The sequence below is a fragment of the Peromyscus californicus genome, unplaced genomic scaffold (assembly GCF_007827085.1).
Source record: "Peromyscus californicus insignis strain IS unplaced genomic scaffold, ASM782708v3 Scaffold_20__1_contigs__length_68692818, whole genome shotgun sequence".
Lineage (NCBI taxonomy): Eukaryota > Metazoa > Chordata > Mammalia > Rodentia > Cricetidae > Peromyscus > Peromyscus californicus.
In genome coordinates this window covers 55,869,773-55,892,286 of record NW_026294503.1, presented here as the reverse complement: position 1 = coordinate 55,892,286, position 22,514 = coordinate 55,869,773, and the positions used below count along the sequence as shown (strand labels likewise).

Below are 22,514 nucleotides of genomic sequence, written 5' to 3'. Positions count from 1 at the left end.
CGGTAAGAAAGGAGTAACAGTGTCAGGAGGGGTGATTGGTCAAGATGACCACAGGAAATTGGATTGCTTCTCTACAATGGAGGTAAGAATGGTTGTCTCTGCAGTGCAGGAGATCCTTCAGTGTAGTGGTTTTCAACCTTCCTAATGCTGCGACCCTTTAATACAGTTCCTCATGCTGTGGTGACCTCCAACCATAAAATTATTTTTGTTGCTATTTTATTACTGTAATTTTGCTACTGTGATGAATCGTAATGTAAATATTTTTAGAGAGAGGTTTGCCAAAGGGGTTGCGAACGACAGGCTGAGAAACACTGCTCTAGAGAACCCTGACTAATACATATATATTGAATTACATTTTTTAAATACTTTATTTCAAAGATGTAGGTAACAATACTTGCTGCCAAACCCAATGACCTGAGTTGGATCCTTGGAACCTGTATGGTGGAAGGAGAGGACACACTCCTGCAAGTTGTCCTCTGACCTCCACTTGTACTCCCTGGCATAAACATGCATGCACATGAGTGTATGCTCACACAATACATAAATACATATAAATTTTAATTCATATTTGAGTTTCCGGTTAATTTCATTAAAAAAAATCACTCGCCGGGCGGTGGTGGCGCACGCCTTTAATCCCAGCACTCGGGAGGCAGAGGCAGGCGGATCTCTGTGAGTTCGAGGCCAGCCTGGTCTATAGCGCGAGATCCAGGAAAGGCGTAAAGCTACACAGAGAAACCCTGTCTCGAAAAAACCAAAAAAAAAAAAAAAAAAAAAAAATCACTCAAAGAATTTTAAATTGAGATTAAAACAGAATTTCCAACAATTTCTGAAATTGCCAAAAGCATTTTTCTACAAGTTTGTACTACCTATATATGTGAAGTAGCAGTCTCAGCATGGAAAATTATGAACTCACATTATCAAATAACTCTGAAGAATGTTTGAGATATTCTTCATCCCGTGGTATCAATGAAGGCAAGATATTCTTAAAGTAAGAATTAACCAATACTTCTTTATCTCTTGTATGCAAATTTGTCTTTATCTTTAATAAATGGTAAAATTGTATATCTACCAAATAATTGTTTTCAAATAATTTCTTTATGATTTATTACCAGCAAATGTCCAACTTACCTATTTTATGTGTTGATGTAACTGGGGTCATATAAACTTTTCTGACAAAAAGGAGTTGAGAGTAGAAAAATCTTAAGAAGCCTTGACATAAAGCCAAGGTCAGACTGACTTTAGATCTGTAACTTTCATAGTAGGGCCCATGTAACTTTTTATTCTTTCAGCTCAAGAATTCATATAGCCAATTAAAGTTGTATGTAGATATAAATATATGTATATGTGCACACACACACTATTCTTATTACTTTTCCTATATTTTCATGTTCAAAAGTTTTTAACATTTTCAAATGTAGTTTCATATATTAATTGACTACTTAAATTTATGTACATTTTACAAAAAAATAACTTCTGTAAGATTTTCTAACTTTTGTGTTGAAATTTAAATTACCAGAGGCTTGGAGGTAGGCTGGGAGTAGGAATGGGCTCATCTTTTTAACATTAATTACTATGCTATTCTGGAAAATTGATTTTTAAAGAAATAGATAATAATCTCTTATTTAATGACAATTTACCTAAGCACTGTTAGCTGCCATTACAGCTACATACTTAAATAGAAATCAGTATGTCATAACATATTCAAAGAACAAGATATAGTTTATTCATTCTCAATGGAAATATAGACATATTATCCTTATAGAATTCTCAAAGGAAAGAAGAATGACTAAGAAATATCTCAAAAAAATGTTTATTGTCCCCAGCAATTAGGAAACTACAACTCTGAGATTTCATCTTATCCCAGTCAGAATGATAAGATCACCAAGACAACTGACAGCAAACACTGGATGTGGGGAAAGGGAGCCCTCATTCACTATTGGTGGGATGCTAAAAGTCAATCTACATGTGAACCAGGTATACCACCCCATAGCATATTCCCAAAGGACTTCACATCCTACTCCCCAGACACTTGCTCATATATGCTCATTGCTACTCTATTCACAATAGCTAGGAAATAGAAACAATCTAAATGTCCTTCAAACAGCAAATGATAAATAAAATGTGGTACATATATACTACAGAATACTGTTCAGCTGTAAAAGTGAAATCATGAACTTTGCAGATAAATAGATAGAAATGAGAACGATGGGCTCTTTAGGGACAGGGCAGAAGGTAAATACAGAAGAAAGTGCACCGAGACAGAGGGGAACAGTGGGTACAAGTGGTCTGATAGGAGATATGGGAAGAGGGGGCTTTCTAGGGAGTGGACAGGGAAGCAAATAGAGAGGAAGTAGATAGGAAGGTAAAACAACAAAGTCTAAAAAGGCATAAGGAAACATACTTTTAGCTATTTATCTTTTTAAAAAAGAAGAAGAAAAGAAAACCATATAACACATGTAATTCTATGCATAAATATACACAAACAGTTATAATGAACTTTTCTCATCTGGGTGGACAATACTACCCCCTAAAAGCCAAAGAACAACCTATAAACCCCCCAAATGCCAGAAACCCTCTTTTGAGTTGTTGGCCAGGACTGTCCAAGAGACCCTCAAAACATACAACCTGTTGCTGTTGTCTTGGTTGCCCTCAGAGGTGGAAAGTAAGTCCAGACTGCTGCACATATTATGTGCTTCTGAAACAGGGCTCAGAGAGCCCTGAGCTAGAATTAACCCCAAGGCCTCCTCCCTGCGGACTAACTTTCATGGTACCAGAAGGCACCATGCAAACATCCAAAGAAGGGATGTAAGCAAAAGTCCTACCCAGTTTGGGCACCTATGAACCACATCAATGGCCAGAATGGCACTATAGGTGCATAAGTGGCACACATACCTTGGCAGTAACCAACAGCTCTCTAGTTGGATTTAAGACACTGTCAACAGAGGAATACCACACCTTGTGCTGGAAACCTAGCTAAGTTGCCAGTGAAGTCATGGTTACTGGAAGAGAATCTATAAACACTACTTTACTAAACAAGCATAATCCCTAACAACAATCTTAAGATTTGTCCTTGTATCCTCAGATAAGTGTAGTCCTCTCCCTTCATCAAGGAAACTCTTCTTTGCAAATACAGAGATCACCACAGAAAACTACAACCAACCAAAATGCAGAGTAGTGGAGCCCAGTCAGTCCCAGTGGATATATCTACAAAAGACTCCTGCACCTAAGGCTCAGGGAACGTTGCTGAAGAGGGAGCAGAAAGATTGAAAATCCAGAGGACCAGGGAGTTTGCTGCAAAGTCGTGTCTCTGAGTAATGTCTGAAGTTACAGCCATAAAGTCTCTCTTACATGACTGCCTGAACATAAGCTGAACAAGGAAGACATCAATGGGCCTGCCAAAGTGGATGGAAAAATACAGGAGGCCTCAGCCATACAGAGAACTACAGGCAATTCAGGAATGCCAGGAGTGGGAGAAACAGTTTCCTCTGGAGAAGAACACATTAATTGGTTGTCCGGTGCCAAATGGTGAGCACTGAAAACACCACATATTAGGAACATTATACAGACTGAGCAGGTAATATTTAGGAATATATATGAATATACACATACATATATAAATGGAAAATGAGAGGGTTTGAAGGAAGGAAAGGGAAGAGAGATGTATTATAATTATATTAGAATTTCAAAATAAAATGAGTTAAGGGGTAGAAAGAAAAGAAGGGAAAAGTGAATTAAGGACAGGTGAGAAGGAAAACATGCTGATGTCAGACATCCATATAAGAATCTCTGCCCTCTTTTATTCTAAGAAGAAAAAGTTTAAAAAAATTCTCAAGAGACATTCCTCTTAAAATTAAAGACACAAAACAATATGATTGTTAAAGAAATGTTTTAAAAGATACAAAGTTGTAAAATCTACATTTCAGTAGACAGATACCAAAACTATATTAGTAATTAAATACTGTGGACATCACACAAATATCTTACATCATCAGTCTAAAATGGTTCCTTCAGTTTGGTTTTGCTCTTTGATTTTCAGTTTAGCTTACTTTCTGAAGGGCCTGGTGGCATGCAAAACAAATTGTTTCAGAATGTCAAGATCTTCTAAATTTTACTAGTACAATTAATGTTGGAAAACATAAATCAAATTAAGAGCCTTAACTAGTAACTGGAAAATAACACTTCAAAACTTGTGTTACCCTGAAACAATATTTAGCCTAAAAGATCAAAAGGTAACATTACTAGCTAATGGACTTATTAAGATTCAAGACAGCATCTAGCCTAGAAAAAGTACTTACATTGGCTTTCCACAAAACTAAAGCAGGTCATCCTGATGTGTCAGGAATAGCAATGGTAAATGTCAGAATGCTGTGTCTTTAAGTACATCTCTTAATAAGCCAAAAAGGCTTGTGGCAATGGATGAACTACAAAAGAAAGGAACTAGGGGGAAAAACTATAAAAACCAATACAGAAGAAATCTGAGATAGTTGGAATGTAGAACCTATTTAAAATAACTCCTATTTTAACACAGAAACACTATTTCACAACTACAGGCTATTCTCATAAACACAAACTACCCACGTCCACACTGGAAAGGATGTTAGAATGTGAGTGACATTCTAATATGGAAGTTTATTTCAGGATATTCACAGTATCATTAAGTCAGAAGAAATATGAATTTATTCCTAGATCAAATAAAACAGTAAACTATCAAAATGATAGAAAAATGAATCTTTCAATAACTCATTTAAGATATTAAGTCCCAATTCAAAAGACACAGACAAGCAAACTGTATCAAAAAAAAAACAGAATCATCTCCTTGTGTCTCCAATAAACATACCTTATCATCAAAAACTGACACTGCCATGGTGTTAAAAATGGAAAAGGTATTCCAAGTACAACTAGGAAATGAGAAAATGTCACTGTGCTAATAGCTGGCAAAATAGACTTCAAGCTAAAACTAATCATGCCACACTATCAAAGGAATAAGTGCTCAAGAGGATGTTACAAGTCTGAGTATATACAATGTACCAAAATGGGTACACCCAATTCCATACACCAAATCACATTAGAAATGAAGTCACAGATTAACCCTGACACAATAATAGTGGGTGACTGCATTACCCAACTCTCATCAACAAACAGGCCATGCCAACAACTATAACAACCAAAAAGAAAACAAACAAACAAAAACCCAGAGAAACATATAAGGGAAGTGACACCATGGATCAACGGTCCTAACAGACATCTACAGACCACTCCATGAAAACACTGAAGAATATAACATCCTTCTCTGAAGTCCATGCAACTTTCTGTAAACAGATTTGGAAAGTGGTTGGTTACCCTCTAACTGTCCTGATCTTCATATTTCTTTTCATTGACTACTTTTGTGTTTGGCTTGTTCTTGTTTTTCTAAAACCCTAAGGTTTATTTTTTGAGATTTCTGTTTCTTTTTAATGTAGGCATTTGTAAATAAACTTCCTCTCAGAACTGCTTGATCCTAGGAAATTTTAGGTTTTTTTTATTTTGTCAATCACATTCATCATTAAATGGTGTATTTTTTTTTTTTTTTTTGGTTTTTTCGAGACAGGGTTTCTCTGTGTAGCTTTGCGCCTCTCCTGGAACTCACTTGGTAGCCCAGGCTGGCCTCGAACTCACAGAGATCCGCCTGGCTCTGCCTCCTGAGTGCTGGGATTAAAGGCGTGCGCCACCACCGCCCGGCTAAATGGTGTATTTTTTAATCTCTATGTTTATGCACGTTCTATAGCTTTTCTTGTTGATTTCTAGCTTTAACCCATTATGGTCAAACAAAATACAAGAAGTTATCTCGATTCTCCTGTATTTGTTAAAACCTGCTTGTATCTTAAGAATCCTACAGAGAGATTTATACTGGGTCTGTAGGTCTTGTCATAAGCCCAGAGCTGGGGAATTCTATTCAACCAGACAGGGCACCAACAATAGGGCAAAGGAGCAAACTCACCAAAATCCACCTTGGAGAATAAATGAGTTTATTGACCTTCCTTCCAGGGGATGGGTGAAGGGTTATTTACAGGACTGTGGGTATCACCAAAGCAGATGCATTGATGCAAAGTCTCACCTCATGCATGACCACATCCTGGAAGCTCATCATAAAGCCTGTGGTAGTGTGATTGAGATTGACCCCATAGTCTCATATGTTTGAATATTTGCTCCCCAGTTGGTAGAACTGTTTAGAAAGGATTAGGAGACGTGGTCTTGTTAGAGAAGGTATGTCACTGTGGGTAGGCTTTGAGATTTCAAAAGACTGATTACTAGTGTTCTCTCTTAGTCTCCTGTTTGTGGATCAAGATGTGAGCTCTCAACTGTTCCTGCTACCATGTGTCCACTGTCACAGACTCTAGCCCTCTAAAGCTGTTAAACACTTTCTTTTATAAACTTGACCTGGTCATATTGTTTAAATAGAAGCTAATAAGTCAGACACTTCAGAACAAAGGTCCTCATTTAACCAACTAAAAGTGCACTCTTACATCTGCTGCAGCCTTGGCCCTAACCCAACTAAACACACCAATCCAATTTTATTCCACTGAATGAAGAGTGGCCTTGGGAGTTCTTACTCAGAAACTTCCACAGCCCAGAGGGCACCTAACTAAAAGCACACTCCGTGGCACAGAGCTGGGGTGCACATCTTGGGGCTCTGACTTTAGAATCCTACTAGTTAAAGAAGAACCTAAAATTACTTTGGGGTCAACCCTGACTATGTCTACTATTACTAAGTCTCTGTCCTGTTAGAAGCAAAGGGAACACTCCTGCTTGTAGACAGTTACCTCTTCGAGGGGTTCAGAACTGAAATGGTTGGCTCTTTGGCTAAGACACCTTTGGGGATAATTCACTCTCCAAGCATTATCTCTCAGTTTTGCCTAAGTATATAAATCCTTTGCCTTGATACTGTCTTCTGGGAATTAAAAAAGAGCATCTGTTTTCCTCCACTCCCAGACTTTCTTGGGGATAAGGGTAGGACATGGTGTGCACATATAATGCCATTTTCTCTTGGTATTTTTCAATGTACCTATAGCCAATGGTGAGACATAATCACATGGTGAGATACAAAAAGCACTAAGTCTCATTTCCTCTCTTCTCTTCATGGGCACCGAGATCCCTCTTCTTTGCGCTATCACCATTCCCCTGGAGACAGACAGACATCTGCTTATATTTAGAGAGAGGAAGAGAAGAAACAGTTTATCAAGGTTGGGCACACAGACCCCTGAGCAAAATTGATGGCACTAAGTATGTGCTATGCTTACAGCTAAGTGCCTGATCCCAGAGTCCCCAGTTTTCCTTTTTCACACAAAGCTGCTAAAGCCTTAAGTCAGCGTTAGCTGTTTTTTTACAACTTCATTTTTAAGGGACTTGATGGATGTGATTTGATTGACCAACTGTTAAGCTGATATGGAAAGGGGCACAGACCCTCTGGTCTTACTCAGTCCATGACGCCCTCACCATCGGCCATGAAGCAAAATGATACAGTGGAACTCTTTCTCCTCAGTTCCTTCATAAGCTTTCATTGCAGGAGCAGCATGAATGCATGATGAATGAACTTCCCTGCCCCTTCTAGTTCTTTAATGGGCAATTGTCCCAGCAGCTTATACCTAGAATCCAAATGGAGAGCAAAACAAAATCTAGGTGGCATCCTTAGTGTTTCCAGTTATAGCTGGTGGTAAGTCTTTTGGAATTCCCCTCCAAGTACAGACCATGAAATTCCTTGCTGCTTTTGGTTCCCTGTTACTTCAGACCTAGACAACTTACTTTTTCCTGCTCCATGTCTACTTCTGTCTACTGCTCTATCCATGCTAACCTAACTCATGTTTCTTTTTATTAAGCTGTAGCTACTCTCATGTAATGTTTTCTGAGCGTCCCTATTGCTATGTGATAAGATCAATGCATTTTCTGTATCAGACTGTGGAAGTAAGGCCAAACTTCCTTGGCGAATTCTTTTGGTTTTGAGACATTACTTTACATAATGTATTACCTGGTCCCTGCAGCCATGTGCCTTCAACACAATGTAGCCAGAATAAACAGTTTTCTTTCATAATTTCATTTCAGTCATTCCAGATCCTTACAGAAAGGAAATTTATGACCTATCTGAGACAATTATAGGTTTGAATTAAAAAAAAAAAAAAAAGTAAAGCTTGACCCCTACCAATCAAAGCAGCTTGTGGGTCCTGACCCTCTCTGGTCAGGAATCTTAATCCTTGCTAAGGTTTCTTCAGAAATGGAGGGAACATGTGGTTTTTGGTTCTCATCAACCAAAGTAACTCTAGAATTGACAAATGCACGCTACTGTTAATTCCCAGATCTATTGATTTGTTTCTCAGATGTATTCCATGCTTTTTTTTTCCTACTGATTTGTTTAAGTTAGCCTGGAAAAACATAGGAAGAACTCATCAATGTCATAGGTGGTAATAGCCATGTGGGTAAGGATGGCTCTACCTGAAAAGCTTCACTGACCCTCATGTTCACTATGAAGGGAGACAACATAGATTTCAGGGTCATGTCAGTGAGTGTGGCTCTTGTTGACCTCTCTAACACTCACTAATGAGAAGAGGAGAAATAATGGGATTATCAGGGGATGTGCTGGTGTAGGGGGAAAAGGAGAGAGCAGAAGACATTCTAATATCTCCTTTTGATACAATAGATGGATAACTATCCATCACTCATTTGACCCACAGACCTTGAAATAACACACTTTATATTGTTCTGCACTCTTGAGCTTTGCCTAAATGTAAACTGGGTGATTGGGGGTGGGGGGAGATGGCCTCTACAGGGAAATATCATTCATAGTATTGTCTTTTTGTAGGAGATAGGACACTTACTTGTTAATTTTTCAGATTGTCTGCTTCCACTTACAGATACATGCTGATTGTGGGTACAGAGTTTTAAAACATTGGCCATCCCTAAGTTCCAGTTCACCCCAATACCTGGCTCAGGTTTGATTTTATTAATAAGACTCTTTAAGATTCCTGCTACACTAAGTCTATCAAGGGAGTATTTCAAGTTATGACATTTGTCAAGGCACATTCTTTAGTCAGCATGATTCTCCACGACCATGGGTACTTACTACCGTACACCCATGACCTTATCAAATTTAAGGTATCAGATGGTGGTTCTTCATAATAAAATCTCCCCTCTCTGACAGCACTATGAGGTTGGAAAAGAACTTTTCTGTCTCTTGTCAATACCTGATTCCAACACACAACACAGCAGGTGGCTAGATTCATATGAACATATTTGTACATTAAGAACAAATGTTCTGGATTCTGTGTAATGTCACCAGACTCCAAAAAAGTTAGTAAATTTGTCAATGTCACTATGTCTTGTGGTATTAAGAAAGACAATAAAGTAAATGAGAACCAGTAAGTAAGAGATGTAAATATTAGAAAAATGAAGATACTTTTAGTAAACAAAGATTTGTCCTAAAGTAAGATGGTTATATATTTCTAGAATGGGAAAGATAAAGACAAAGCTTGGAAGCCCAAGAAGGTCACAAAGTTCTAAGTAGGTTATATAAGGTAAAAGATGAGATTTGGATATGATATACATGATGATAAAAAGGCTATTAAAATCTCTAAGGCCAAAGTGCAATCCTTTTTTAAAAATCAATGGCGTTCTCTTAAGTTATTGCTTTGTTCGTCATAGAATTTAGGACTGGCTTCAATAACAAAAGTATGTGTGATCAGCGTAACTACTCGGATAGCTGAGTCTCAACAACATCTAGATTTGTTTTAAAGATTGATTTTTGCCCAAGCTTCATCTAAATACTGCACAAAAGTTAAATGTTGCTTCTCTCCTTTGGAGGTTTACATAGCACCTTCTGAAGCTAGTCCTCAAGGAAGAGGCTCTCAGGACAGATCCAGCTTGTGTCCTTCTGGCCCAGTGTCCTAAGTGCATAGTGTCTTCAGAAATGGGGACTTACCCTCCACCTCTAAGAGGCAACCAAAAGCAACAGCAATAGCCTATAATGTTTGGGGATTCTCTTGGGTTCCCCTGACCAACAACTCAAAGCGGGGGCTTCTCAGACCTGGTGTTGGGTCTTTTTGTTAGATCGTTTATAGTTCTCGGACAAACATTGTCAGCCCAGAAATATTTTTCATTTAAACCATATGTGTATATTATACACACACCTATGTGTATTATATGAAATATTAGGTGGCTAACGATTCCTTTCAGACATCTTCACTGCTGTTTTACCCTCCTCTCTCCTTCATTATCTCCTCCCCTCCCTAATTAAAGTCCCTCTATTGTCCCATCCTCTCCTCAAATCACCTGTACCCTGCTATTTCCCTCCTGTTGCTCCCCACACCCCAAGGTCCCTTCTTACTCTCCTGGTTTCTGCGGTTACTCCAGGTTACACTCACATCTGAATTGTGAGCTAGGAGATGGATGAAAGAGAATATGTGACATTTGTCTTTGGGATCTACTTTACTTCATTCAGTACCATCTTTCCTAGTTCTAGCCATTTGCCTGAGATTTCATAAAAGAAAATGTCTTACATTTTCATTACCCTTTCATCAGTTGATTTTATATATATATATATATATATTTGATTTTATATATATATAAAATCATACATATATATGAACAATTAAAGAAACAGAGGTCATGAATTTGAGAGAGAACAAGGGGGTATGTGGGAATGATTGGGGGAATAAAGTAAAGGAGGAAAATGATGTAATTATTTTTAATTTCAAATAAAATATTATGGCATTGCTGTGGACTATTAAGTCCACAGGAATTTGAAACTATTGTCCATACACACAAATTTATTGGGGCTTAATCAATTTACACTTGAGATTTTGTTTAAAATGAATTGTTACATCTGGTAAAGACACCAAAAACTAAAACACTAAATCCAACAAGGTAAATAATTTAAGGGGAAGGGCTTACTTCTCTAGCTACAGGCTCTTGCCCTCATAAAATGTGGGACTGATAGAATTCCTAAACCAAAGAGCTCTTAAAGGTCAAATGTCAAGTTTGTTTTAAATGAGACAATTGTGAAGACCTTTCAGCTACTGTGACGATGTTCCATCAAGCAATTCTGCAATAAAACTTACTGTATCATTTCTGTATAAGAGAACATTGTTTCCAATGAGTATATGCTATCAGATGACCTCTACCAAAAAACACACTTATTGTACCCTGCTTCATTCATGTAACAAAAAAGGACATAGCTCTTTATTGTGAAATCATCTTAATGCAGATCCACCAATTATCTTCCAAACATTCCTTTCAAGTTTTTTTTAAACAAGTACCTCCCCTCCCAACCCATTTCTTTTAGGAATCTTGCTAAAAACTAGGTCTTCAATCTCACCATATATTTATCTTCCCTTCAGCGTTAAGAACCTCTGTTTGATTGCTTCAGTGGGCACTTATCCTACACAATATTGAGGTCCTTTAAGGCTTAGTAACTTCCAGTTTCTTGGCTTTGAATTTCGACCACTATTTGTGCAATGTTTACAGTATTCATCCTTCTACGCAACATATCTGACTGATTAGGCACATTGAACTAATACCCAACTACTACTTACTAGCAAATCACTTAATACTAAACTATGCTTCAGTTCCCCATATACTTTACAAGGTTCTTATATTTAAAACAATACTTGTTACATATTTTGATTATTTAAGTTTATACTAATATCTAGATTTACATAATTCCAAACTCAATATGCTATCATAAGTTGCTTCGTGAGGTCAAAAATTTACATGTATTTAATCCCCCTGTCTGGTTAACAGTCATGCATGTAAAACTGTTCTTGTTGAATTAATTTAGAATGCTCTGGGGTTGTTCTAAAGGAATATTGTAATTGTTCTCTAGTCATTTATCAAAATGTTAAGTTGCTAACAGTTCTCAAATTTTTGAACTAAAACAGCCCCCTAGTAACCAAGGACTCAAGACAGTTTGAGATAGGAATTAAAAATTCGATGCTGCAGCAGCTTTAATTGGCTCCCATTGCTTACCAAAAGTATTGTCTCAGGCTGAGGCCCTTTAGATGATTAGAGTCCCGAGCCCAGCTGACCCTATCTACTCTTGCCTGCTCTCACAGTAGACACAGGAGATACTCATTTGTTCATAATCAGTATAGGGCTTCACCTTATAGAGCCCCATCTTTCCAAGAAAGGTGCATTTAAGATTGCATACTAATTCTTTTTTAAAAAATTAACATATTTGTGTTTGTGTATGTGTGTTTGTATGTATGTGTGAACATTTATGCAATGAGAGGTCAAAGGACAACTTCAGCAGTCAGTTGTCTCCCTCTTCTGTATGGAGTGCAATGATCAAACTCTGGCCATAAGGCTTGACAGCAAGCTCCTTTACTCATGGAACAATCCTGCAGCCCTCTTGGATCTTAGTACTTCAACTCTTTTACATTTCCTCTGCAATGTATCCGTGTGGGTTTACTTTTACTCTCTTAATGGCTGATCAGTACCAAAGTGCTAAGAAGTGGTAACCATATTTATTTGCTGTATAGTTTAGGCTTCCTGGTAATTAATGCCTCAGGTATAGCAGTACTTCATGCTGAGAAAAGCAATCTTGGACTGAGTTCCCCTCAGGACGCTGCTTCTGCACCCTTCCACCAGCAACCTGCACTTAATAGTACTGAGGTCTTTAAAACTTCTGCCATAATATATATATAATTTTAAATTATGTGTATGTGCACATGAGTGCAGGTGCCTGTGGAATCCAAAATAGGGTGTTTATCCCCTGGAGCTGGAGTTACAGGCCATTAATATTCACTTCAAAGAAAGTCAAATTTGAATATATTCCATTATAGTCATGTATCAACTATATCCTAGTGAAGCCTGGAAGTAAATTTCCACTTTTCTCTAAAGTGAAGGTGTGCTAGAATACTAGCCAAAATAACCGGGTAGATTTTTGTTTTACATTTGTTTGTTTGTTTACTTATTTGTGCGTAGCATGTAAACATGCACATGCCACATTGTTTTGTAGCAATTTCCTCCAAGGTTGAAACATACTATCCAAGATTGAAACATACTATCCAGCAGAGAACCTCCTTAAGCCCAAGGTAAACAACTTGAAATAGCGCTAGGAAATACCGGAAACTGACCACAGTCACTAGCCCCGCCCCCTCCAGTGAACAAGACAAGCTGAAGCGATGACTCTCAGACCAGACTAGCTGACTGGAAGAGAATTGGACTGGGACACTTGGAAAGGACACTCTCCAACCTGTGAGCTGCCTGCAGGATGTGCAGCATGCTCCAGGTTCCCAGCTTCTGTGAGCTGTCACCTATGCTGGGGTGGACTTTGGTGATTCAGCTGTCTTTGAGTCAGTTCTGCTCCTGCAAGTAACCCCTCACCCATATTTTTTGAAAGAAACATCAATAAAATTCATTGGTTTACCAAGCTGGACTTTGGTGCTGTCTGTACTTTGGTCTGTCATGAACTCCCTATCTGGAATAAGAAGGCCTGGGTGCTGTGTCTCCCCAGGGACAGTTCTGTCACACAGAACTTCTTCACATCCTGTGTGTGAAGATCACAGGACAATTTTTCTGTACTCATTCCTCTCCTTTTATCATGTGGGTTCCAGGGATTAAACTCAGGTCATCAGCATTGTATGAGAAACATCTTTGTGTGCTGAGCCATCTCAACGGCCCTGTTTTGCTTTTTGAGATGGTAATTTTGGCCTGAAACTGGCGGAGACCCTCTCACCATGGCCACTCTACAGGGAATTACAGGCACGAGTCATCACACGCATTTTAAAACACGCACATTTCTAAAATACAATGCAAATATAATCAACAAAGGTGCTCCTATTAAAATTACTAGTCATCTTTCACCTATAAAATTCTTCAGTGTTTTATATTAATATCCTGCTAACCTGGGATCAATTTGTGATATGTATGTATATAATATATATACATATATCAAATATATATCATATAGACATATATATCAATCTACAGTTATATAAAAATAAATTATGAATTTATAATGAATAATTAATGCTATTAATCATGAATATAAGAATAAATTATAAATCCTCCTTATTCAAGGTAAGTTTTCACTGTCTTTTAAAAAACAATCTATGAGTTGGGCAAGGTAGCACATGCATGTGAACCCAGCTCTTCAGGAGCTGAACCAGTAGGATTATTGAGCTCCGGGCCAGGCTAGGTTCAATAGTGAGGCAAACAAACAAAACTAATAATAATAAATGTTTTTTAAATTATAATTTGAAAATATAGTAGATCTGCTGCCTTGCCATATATAAGTACAACTGGATATAGGGTTGTTTTGAAACTCGCCCGTAGACTGTATCCCATGCCCAGGGGTCCTCACAAGAGGGGGTGCATAGGATGGAGGAAATACAGCAGGAACCTCACCCCGCCCACTGTGGCCCCTCAGAGAACCCCGTGGAGAGTGCAAAACAGTAGTTTGGGCCCTGGACAGTGCTGAGGCCTCCATCAGGGCCTCTACCAGGGAAGGCTGTGACTTCGCCCTGGAGCCTAGGAAGATGGCGGTACCCAGGACCACAGGGTCTCAACCCCAGCGCACAGCTTACCGTGAGCCCCCGACCCAGTTCATCTCTCTAGAGCTTCCGGTGCTGGGCCCTCGCAGCTCGCACACAGAGAGCCACCCCCGCTAGCCAGACAGCAGCCTGGGTTTCTCCCGACGGCCACTGCGTGCGAGCACCTTCCGGTGTGGCACCTGGCCCTCCTCCGTGCACTTCCGGTGAGGCGCCCACGACCACCGACCACCGTGCTTTACCATCCGGTTCTGTGCTGGGCCATCAGCTCACGAGCTGGACTTGGAAAGGGCCACTAAAGGTATCTGAACGCGGAGGTGACATTGCCATTCCGACTTGTCACGCCATACCCAAGTTCTTGGCACGAATTTGGAGTACAGTTTCAATATTTAGAAAGCATTGTTGAGAAGAAACATCACGCCCAACTAACTTAACTATTGTGTACGTTTTGTGAATCCTCCAAAGAGCTATACAGAGCTTTGATGAGCCGTGAAAGTCTTAAGACTTTAAATTCCTCTCTGAGCAACAACAGCAATAAAAGTCCCAAAACAAAAAAAAAAAAAAAAAAATGGATTTTTTTTCCTGTTCATTTCTGTGTGGTTTTGTAGTCTTTACAAAACATTCCTCTTCCAAATCGTCATGGCTGGGTTAAAAATGAGAAGTTTCTTGTCCCGAATAATGCACAAATTATTTTTTTTAGAATTGCCGTTAACTTTTTTTTTTAGAAAAGCGTCAAAATATAATGCTTAAGTTGTTAAGAATAGTACCTAAATTACATACATCTTCTTTAAGAATATTAATCCTAATTTTTATAATAAAAACCACATTGTATATGTAATTGAATCAAAACAGGTGAATTCAGCATTTCAGAAAAATTATGGAATGCCTGTTGATTTTTAGTTAACCATGCAGTCAAAGCAGGAACAATAAACCTACATCTCCTATTTATGTTCTAAAACTTTGTTGAATAACTAAAAGGGGAAACTTTTTAGGTAATAGATTTTTTTCTTTTGCTTGAAGGGACACAAAAAGTTTGCTTGTTTCCTGAGGAGAGTGAAGGTTTCCTGAGAACCTAGATAAATTATTTCTTCTCCCTGACTAGAATCCCTCTTTTACTCTTAATCACAGGAGTGCACTAGGAGTGTGAACCAGGCTACAGATTAACCTTGAGACATAAGCTTAGACAAGATATTGCCATTTTTCCTTCACAGTACGTGATATCTCCATAGGAACATAGGCACACTTAAAGTGTTGACCTAGGATGTTATCGTCAATGTTGTTTATGCCTTCAATAAGTAAGGCTATTATAACTGATACATAGAGTTTAAACACCACTATTTAAGGGCCAACATATCAATTAGGTAATCATTTGGGTTTGAAGGCAATTCAAGAAAACAGTGTGGTATAAATAAAATATGTCTTATTATTTTTGAGAAGAAAAAATCCCATTTAAACTTCTTAAAACTTAAATAATTTATCTTTTATTTCTAAAGATTGTCTACTGATTTATAATGGAAACAAAGACAAACTGCTTCATATATTTATAGATACAGTTCTCTTCATTAGAAAAATGTTTCATACTTTATGAAACATTATATATATTCAATTTCCAATTCTGCTCTTGATAATGGTGATCCATGAGAATATCACACTTTTTAGAGCAGATTGGTTTAATTATTGCATTTTGAAACAATTTAAATTTTTTTTAAATTTTATTTGTGTGGATGGGTGTTTTCCCTGTACATATGTATGTGTGTACCACTTTCATGCCTAAATATCCTCAGGGGCCATAAGAAGGCATGGGATCCCTGGAACTGTTGTTACAGATAGGTGTGAGTCACCATGTGTGTGCTAGGAACCTAGGTCCTCAGCAAGAACAGCAAGCGCTCCTAACTGCTTAGCCATCTCTCCAGCCTCCTGCATTTATAAATTATAAAAATTAATGTCAAATATTTTTCTCAGATTATTTATCCTCTTGAGAAAAACATTAATACTTCCCATATGAAATTTCATAAAATCCAGAAGCTTGAGTGGAAATTTAATAATGCTTACTACAATAACAACTGGTAATTTTTTCAGTTCCTTTTTTCTCTCCTAGTTTGGAAATCAAACTAAAATTAACTTTCTCTTTGCTTTAATTGCTTACTACCAATATAAAAAATTAAAAGAAACTTCCTAGCAATTGTTATGGAATACTAGTTTGAGATGTGTTACATTCATTTATGCTGTGGAACATTTGTTTGATGATGCAAAGATGTGTTGCATTCTTTTATGTTGCATTTGTTTAACTCTGTGAAGCTGTGTTACTTTGCCTGTCTAAAACACCTGATTGGTCTAATAAAGAGCTGAACAGCCAATAGCAAGGCAGGATAAGGAATAGGCAGGGTTGGCAGAAAGAAAGAATAAATAAGAGGAGAAATCTGGGAAGAAAAGATTGAGGTGCAAGAACAAGGAGAGGAGGACACTTAGGACCAGCTACCACATAGCCACACAGCCACATAGTCACACAGCGAGCCACAGAGTAAAAGTGAAAGTAAGATACACAGAAGTAAGAAAAGGAAAAAGCCCAGAGGCAAAAGGTAGACAAGAAAATTAAAGTTAAGAAAAGCTGGCTATGCCGGGCGGTGGTGGCGCATGCCTTTAATCCCAGCACTCGGGAGGCAGAGGCTGGCGGATCTCTGTGAGTTTGAGGCCAGCCTGGGCTACCAAGTGAGTTCCAGGAAAGGTGCAAAGCTACACAGAGAAACCCTGTCTCGAAAAACGAAAAAAAAAAAAAAAAAAAAAGAAAAGCTGGCTAGAAATAAGCCAAGCAAAGGGTGAGCATTTATAAGTAAGAATAAGACTCCATGTGTATATTTATCTTGAAGCTGGGTGGCAGGTCCCCAAAAGAGTCAAAGAGCAAAAAGTAAAAACAACCAACTACAAGCAATCTTAATGTCTTACTTTAAAAGAATATGTAACCATGCATTGTTTAACAATGGGAATAAATTTTGAGCGTTAATTTTAGATGGTTTTATCATAGGTCAAACATAAAGTGGATTAGCCCAAAACTAGTTAGAATGAATAAGTTATTTTGTATTTTCTCTTGATGCATGTAACTAAGAGATACAATTAACATGAGAAGTATGGAACTGCCACTGGTATAGCATAGCATACTGTTTTATAATAAGCCATTTTAAACAGTCAGGGGTACCCTGCAAATCAACAATTAAAATGGTATAGTAGATACATGAACCAGCAACATTATCATAATAAGCCAGTATATGGTATTTATGTTATACTATGTTCAAGAGCACAGCAATTCACTTTACCACATCATGGATTCAAATACACAAGTAATGCTTTATGCTATGGCATTTAAAGCTACAATGTCAATAGGCAATAGGGAATTGTTCCGTTCTTAGTTGTCACAGGACCATATATAAATGTGGTCTATTGTTGACTGGAATGTTTTGTGGCATGTTTCCTATCTTCTTTCCCCTCATGTAGAACCCTTCCTTTGCCCTATTTGAAGCCTTGAGCCTAGTCTTAAGTCTTAGGATCCACCCTCCCCCATTTGGAGCAGTGCAGAGTGGAGGATAATAGTGGGATTTAAATGATCATAGGTCTGTGCTAAACTGGCTCACTCTTAAGTCAAATCACACACTGATTTTTTTCATAATTCTAATAACTGACCTTCAAGCTCCCTTGTACCACAATTCTCATTCCAATTTTTTTTATCTTGATTACCTAATTCTTCTCGCAAGTCTCTTCCCTCTGTAATTCAAAGGTTGCTTCTACTAGCCCATTATATACCAATATATCCATTATCTGGCCTGCTGTTTTAGTCAGGATTTCTATTGCTGTGAAGAGACTCCATGACCGTGGCAGCTGTTATAAAGGAAAACATTTAACTGGGGTTGGCTTACAGTTTCAGAGGGTCAAATCATTTATCATCATGGTGGAAAGAATGGCAGCACGCACACAGGCAGACATGGTGCTGGAGAAGAAGCTGAGAGTTCTACATCCAGATCTGAAGGTGGCAGAAAAAGAGAGAGGGACTGGGCCTGGCTTTGAATCCTCAAAGCTCACCCCCAGTGACACTTCCCACAACATGGCCATACCTCCTAACAGTACCACTCCCTGGTGAACAAGCATTCAAATACATGAGTCTAAGGGGGCCATTCCTATTCAGACCACACACCTACCTACTAGAGCTAATAGTATCTATAGTTTTAGTGTTCTTTCCACCTAGATTTCCTGCTTACTGTCTCTTCTCTGATACGGCTGCTTCTTGTTTGCCAGTGATATAAGCTACTTCTTCCACGGCCAGCTGCCATATAACCTAGGCATCCAGCTTGAATGAACATCTTGCCTGTACCCCAGTTGGGTATATACTGGCCCCTGTCCTGTCCAGTTACAGTGAACCCATCCATGTTTAGCTACCAGGAGATGTGACATAAATGATTCAGTTTTATGCATGTAAAACAGTCTCATTGTCCACATATCAATAGCATGATCCAAGAAGTAAAATATCCTTTTCAGTAGCCGTTATGACTCAGTGATCTTCACATGTGGGCTTAGAAAATCAACCCCTTCCCCAGTGTTGTGACTCAACAATCTCAAAGCCTCAGGAATGCTAGGCAAGCACTTTGTTACAAAGCCACACAACAGCCCAGAAAGTCTTTTTTTTATTTTTTAATTAAAATATAATTACATCCCCATCAAAGTTTATCTCTCTCCTATGTCCCCAACTGCCTCTCAAATTCATAGCTTCTTTTTTTAATTGTTATTGTTTTACACACACACACACACACACACACACACACACACACACACACCTGCATAAATATATAAATAAAGCCTGCTGTGTCCATTTAGTGTTGCTTGAATGTATATGATTTCAGGGCTGAGCACTTAGTATTGGATTACCAGTTAAGGAACTCATCCCTGGGGAAGACTAGTTCTCTCTCTCTCTCTCTCTCTCTCTCTCTCTCTCTCTCTCTCTCTCCCTCTCTTTCTCTCTCTCTCATCTCCTTAGTTGCCTGTAGTTCTTTGTCTAGGGGTAGGGTCCCCTTGAGAGTACCACTTCCCCATTAGCATGTCTATTGGTGTTGTGTCTGTTCAGATCCTGTTTAAGCAGATATACTGTTTAGGAATCTTGAGTAAAGCTTCCCTATTATTTCTAGGAAACATACTCTCACCGCAGAATTTCTGGTCCCCTGGCTTTTCCATTCTTCTGGCTCCTCTACCTTGATGTTCCCTGGACCTTAGGTGCAGGAGATATGCTGTAGTTACATTCATTGACAGACCAGAAAGTCTTAATAGCATGATTGAGTGTGCTGCTAATATGACCAAATACCAAAAATGAGTGCATGCATTTCTCACTCATATATTGGTAAATCTGTTGAGTTGAATGTAAACAAATGACCTCTGTATAATGATTCTTAAAATTAATATCTGTATAGCAAAGAGCTTAAAAGAATACTATTTTTAAAAATTATTGTAATTCTTTGGTTCATGCCTAACTGAACAATGAAGATCACTCAACATTGGGGCACATATTCTAGCACTGAGGTTTGCAGTCTTCTATATTAAAGGATTCTTAGCTTAAGGGTCATATAACATGTAGCAGGTTAAAATCGGCAGTTCTAACTTACCATGCTGTGTTCTAGCTTGAACACACACACATCTTTGGGATAAGTAGAAGTGCAAGTCAGTTGTTGGGAAGACAGAAGAAAGGAATAGAAAAAAGGTCTATCATGCAAAACCACATTTGCTTTGCCTTTAAAAAAGACCTTCACGTTTTTAAATATGAAAAGTTTTGCTTGACTATTGACTATTTCACTAGGATTGTGAATAATTTTTTTAAACACGCTTGATTTTTATCAAATAGCAAAAAATGTCCCTAGGAAGAAGCCAGTAGATTACCTCTAAGCCTAAAGAAAAACTTGAGGAAAAAATGTTTTGAAGCAATGCGTCCCTTAAAAAGTCTTTTCCCTCATGTAATTCCAGCTCAATTCCCAGCTGATTAAATTCTTATTATAGGGTTGCATTACCTCCAAATAAAAACGCAAGGGAATTTTTAAAGCCACTTTGTAAACAAATATGAGTGTGTCAGGTCAACATTGCTAGAAGTGACAACCGTGGAGGGAGAAGATTTTTATTATCCAGACAAGTTAATGCCGGGGAGCGTGGGGGAGAAGGGCTCTGAGTGTAGCGGGTTACGGGTAACCCTTTTCTGCAATACGCAGCTTGCCTCCCGTTTATTTACAAGGGATACCCTCGGTCACAATGTATCTAATAGGTTCTGGGAAGATCTGAGAAAACGGAAACAAGGGCACGCGGGGGTGGGGTGGGAGGGGTGGAGACACATTTTCAGAACAAAACATTCTCAGGGATCTGACTTTGCTACTTTGTTTTGTGGCTCTAGCGTTTATCACTCTCTTGTCTGATTCCTTTCACTCGGCCGGTTCCGTTAAACCTCTTGTGACTCCACCATCCTCTCTCTCGGTCTTTCTCTCTCGGTTCATGAAAGCTCCTGCCAATCTTCCTGTCCGCCTGGAAATCTTAGAGACGGGATGTATATTCTGAAACTTCTGAGTGTTTCTAAGTGACGCTGAGCATGCTCAGTAGCTCAAAGGCAAGGTTTGTTCTCCAGCCGCTGACCTGATTCGACCTCTCCAGAAATAGACATTTAACTCTCTGAACCCCTGTTTAAGTATAGAATTCGTTTGGGCGCTCTCTTCATTTTTAAGGTTCAAAGGGAAGAGGCGAAGATTCCAGGGTCTTACCGCCCTCGCAGCCAATGAGGGAGCCCGGGGGGAGGAGCCTGGCGAGCTGTAGCTGATGAGAGACTCGCCCCCAGTAGATGCGGTGGAGTTTGAGCTTTGCTGCATCCGTCACTGAAGAACAAAATAAAGAGTAGAGGAGACAGGCTGCAGAGCATGGGAGGCAGTGGGGCTTTCTGAAACGTTTGCTGGGCTTTCCGCGGAGCATGAGCTTTTAAAACGAATTCTTTCTTTTAAAAGAAACTCATTTGTGTAGCTGGGAAAATGATACATATGCTAAATGCAGCAGCCTATAGGGTGAAATGGACCAGATCCGGTGCTGCTAAGAGGGCTGCCTGCCTGGTGGCTGCGGCATATGCTCTGAAAACCCTCTATCCCATCATTGGCAAGCGTTTAAAGCAGCCTGGCCACAGGAAGGAAGCAGCAGCAGCAGCAGCAGCTTACCCGCCTGCAGAGAACAGAGAAATACTGCATTGCACAGAGATCGTCTGTAAAAAGCCTGCGCCGGGACTGAATGCAGATTTTTTCAAACAGCTACTAGAACTTCGGAAAATCCTCTTTCCAAAACTTGTGACCACTGAGACAGGGTGGCTCTGCCTCCATTCGGTGGCTCTCATCTCAAGAACATTTCTTTCTATCTATGTGGCTGGTCTGGATGGGAAAATCGTGAAGAGCATAGTGGAAAAGAAGCCTCGGAGTTTCATCATCAAATTAATCAAGTGGCTTATGATTGCCATCCCCGCCACCTTTGTCAACAGTGCTATCAGGTACCTGGAGTGCAAACTGGCTTTGGCTTTCAGAACTCGCTTAGTAGAGCATGCCTATGAAACCTATTTTGCGAATCAGACTTATTATAAGGTGATAAATATGGATGGGAGACTGGCAAACCCTGACCAGTCCCTCACTGAAGACATTATGATGTTCTCACAATCTGTGGCTCACTTGTATTCCAACCTTACCAAACCTATTTTAGATGTAATCCTAACTTCCTATACCCTCATCCGGACTGCTACATCGAGAGGAGCAAGCCCAATAGGGCCCACCCTGTTAGCCGGACTTGTGGTGTATGCCACTGCGAAAGTGCTGAAAGCTTGCTCTCCCAAATTTGGTACCCTGGTGGCTGAAGAAGCTCATAGGAAAGGCTATCTGCGGTATGTCCACTCGAGGATTATAGCCAACGTGGAAGAAATTGCCTTCTACAGAGGACATAAGGTAAGACAACGGATGA

At 39.0% G+C, this 22,514-nt stretch overlaps 2 protein-coding genes across 2 annotated transcripts in view; one reads left to right on the top strand and one right to left on the bottom strand.

Moving 5' to 3' along the window:
• Nucleotides 1-12,139, bottom strand: part of CUNH12orf40 (chromosome unknown C12orf40 homolog) — a 44,971-nt gene extending 32,832 nt beyond the window's left edge. The window contains exon 1 of the mRNA XM_052747380.1: nt 12,066-12,139. Coding sequence (XP_052603340.1) covers nt 12,066-12,139 — 74 coding nt within the window. The remainder of the gene's footprint in view (nt 1-12,065) is intronic.
• Nucleotides 12,140-21,269: 9,130 nt separating this feature from the next.
• Abcd2 (ATP binding cassette subfamily D member 2) overlaps nt 21,270-22,514 on the top strand; it is a 41,348-nt gene continuing 40,103 nt past the window's right edge. Inside the window, exon 1 of the mRNA XM_052748692.1 lies at nt 21,270-22,498. Within this exon, the coding sequence (XP_052604652.1) occupies nt 21,551-22,498 (948 nt within the window). The 5' untranslated portion in view covers nt 21,270-21,550. The remainder of the gene's footprint in view (nt 22,499-22,514) is intronic.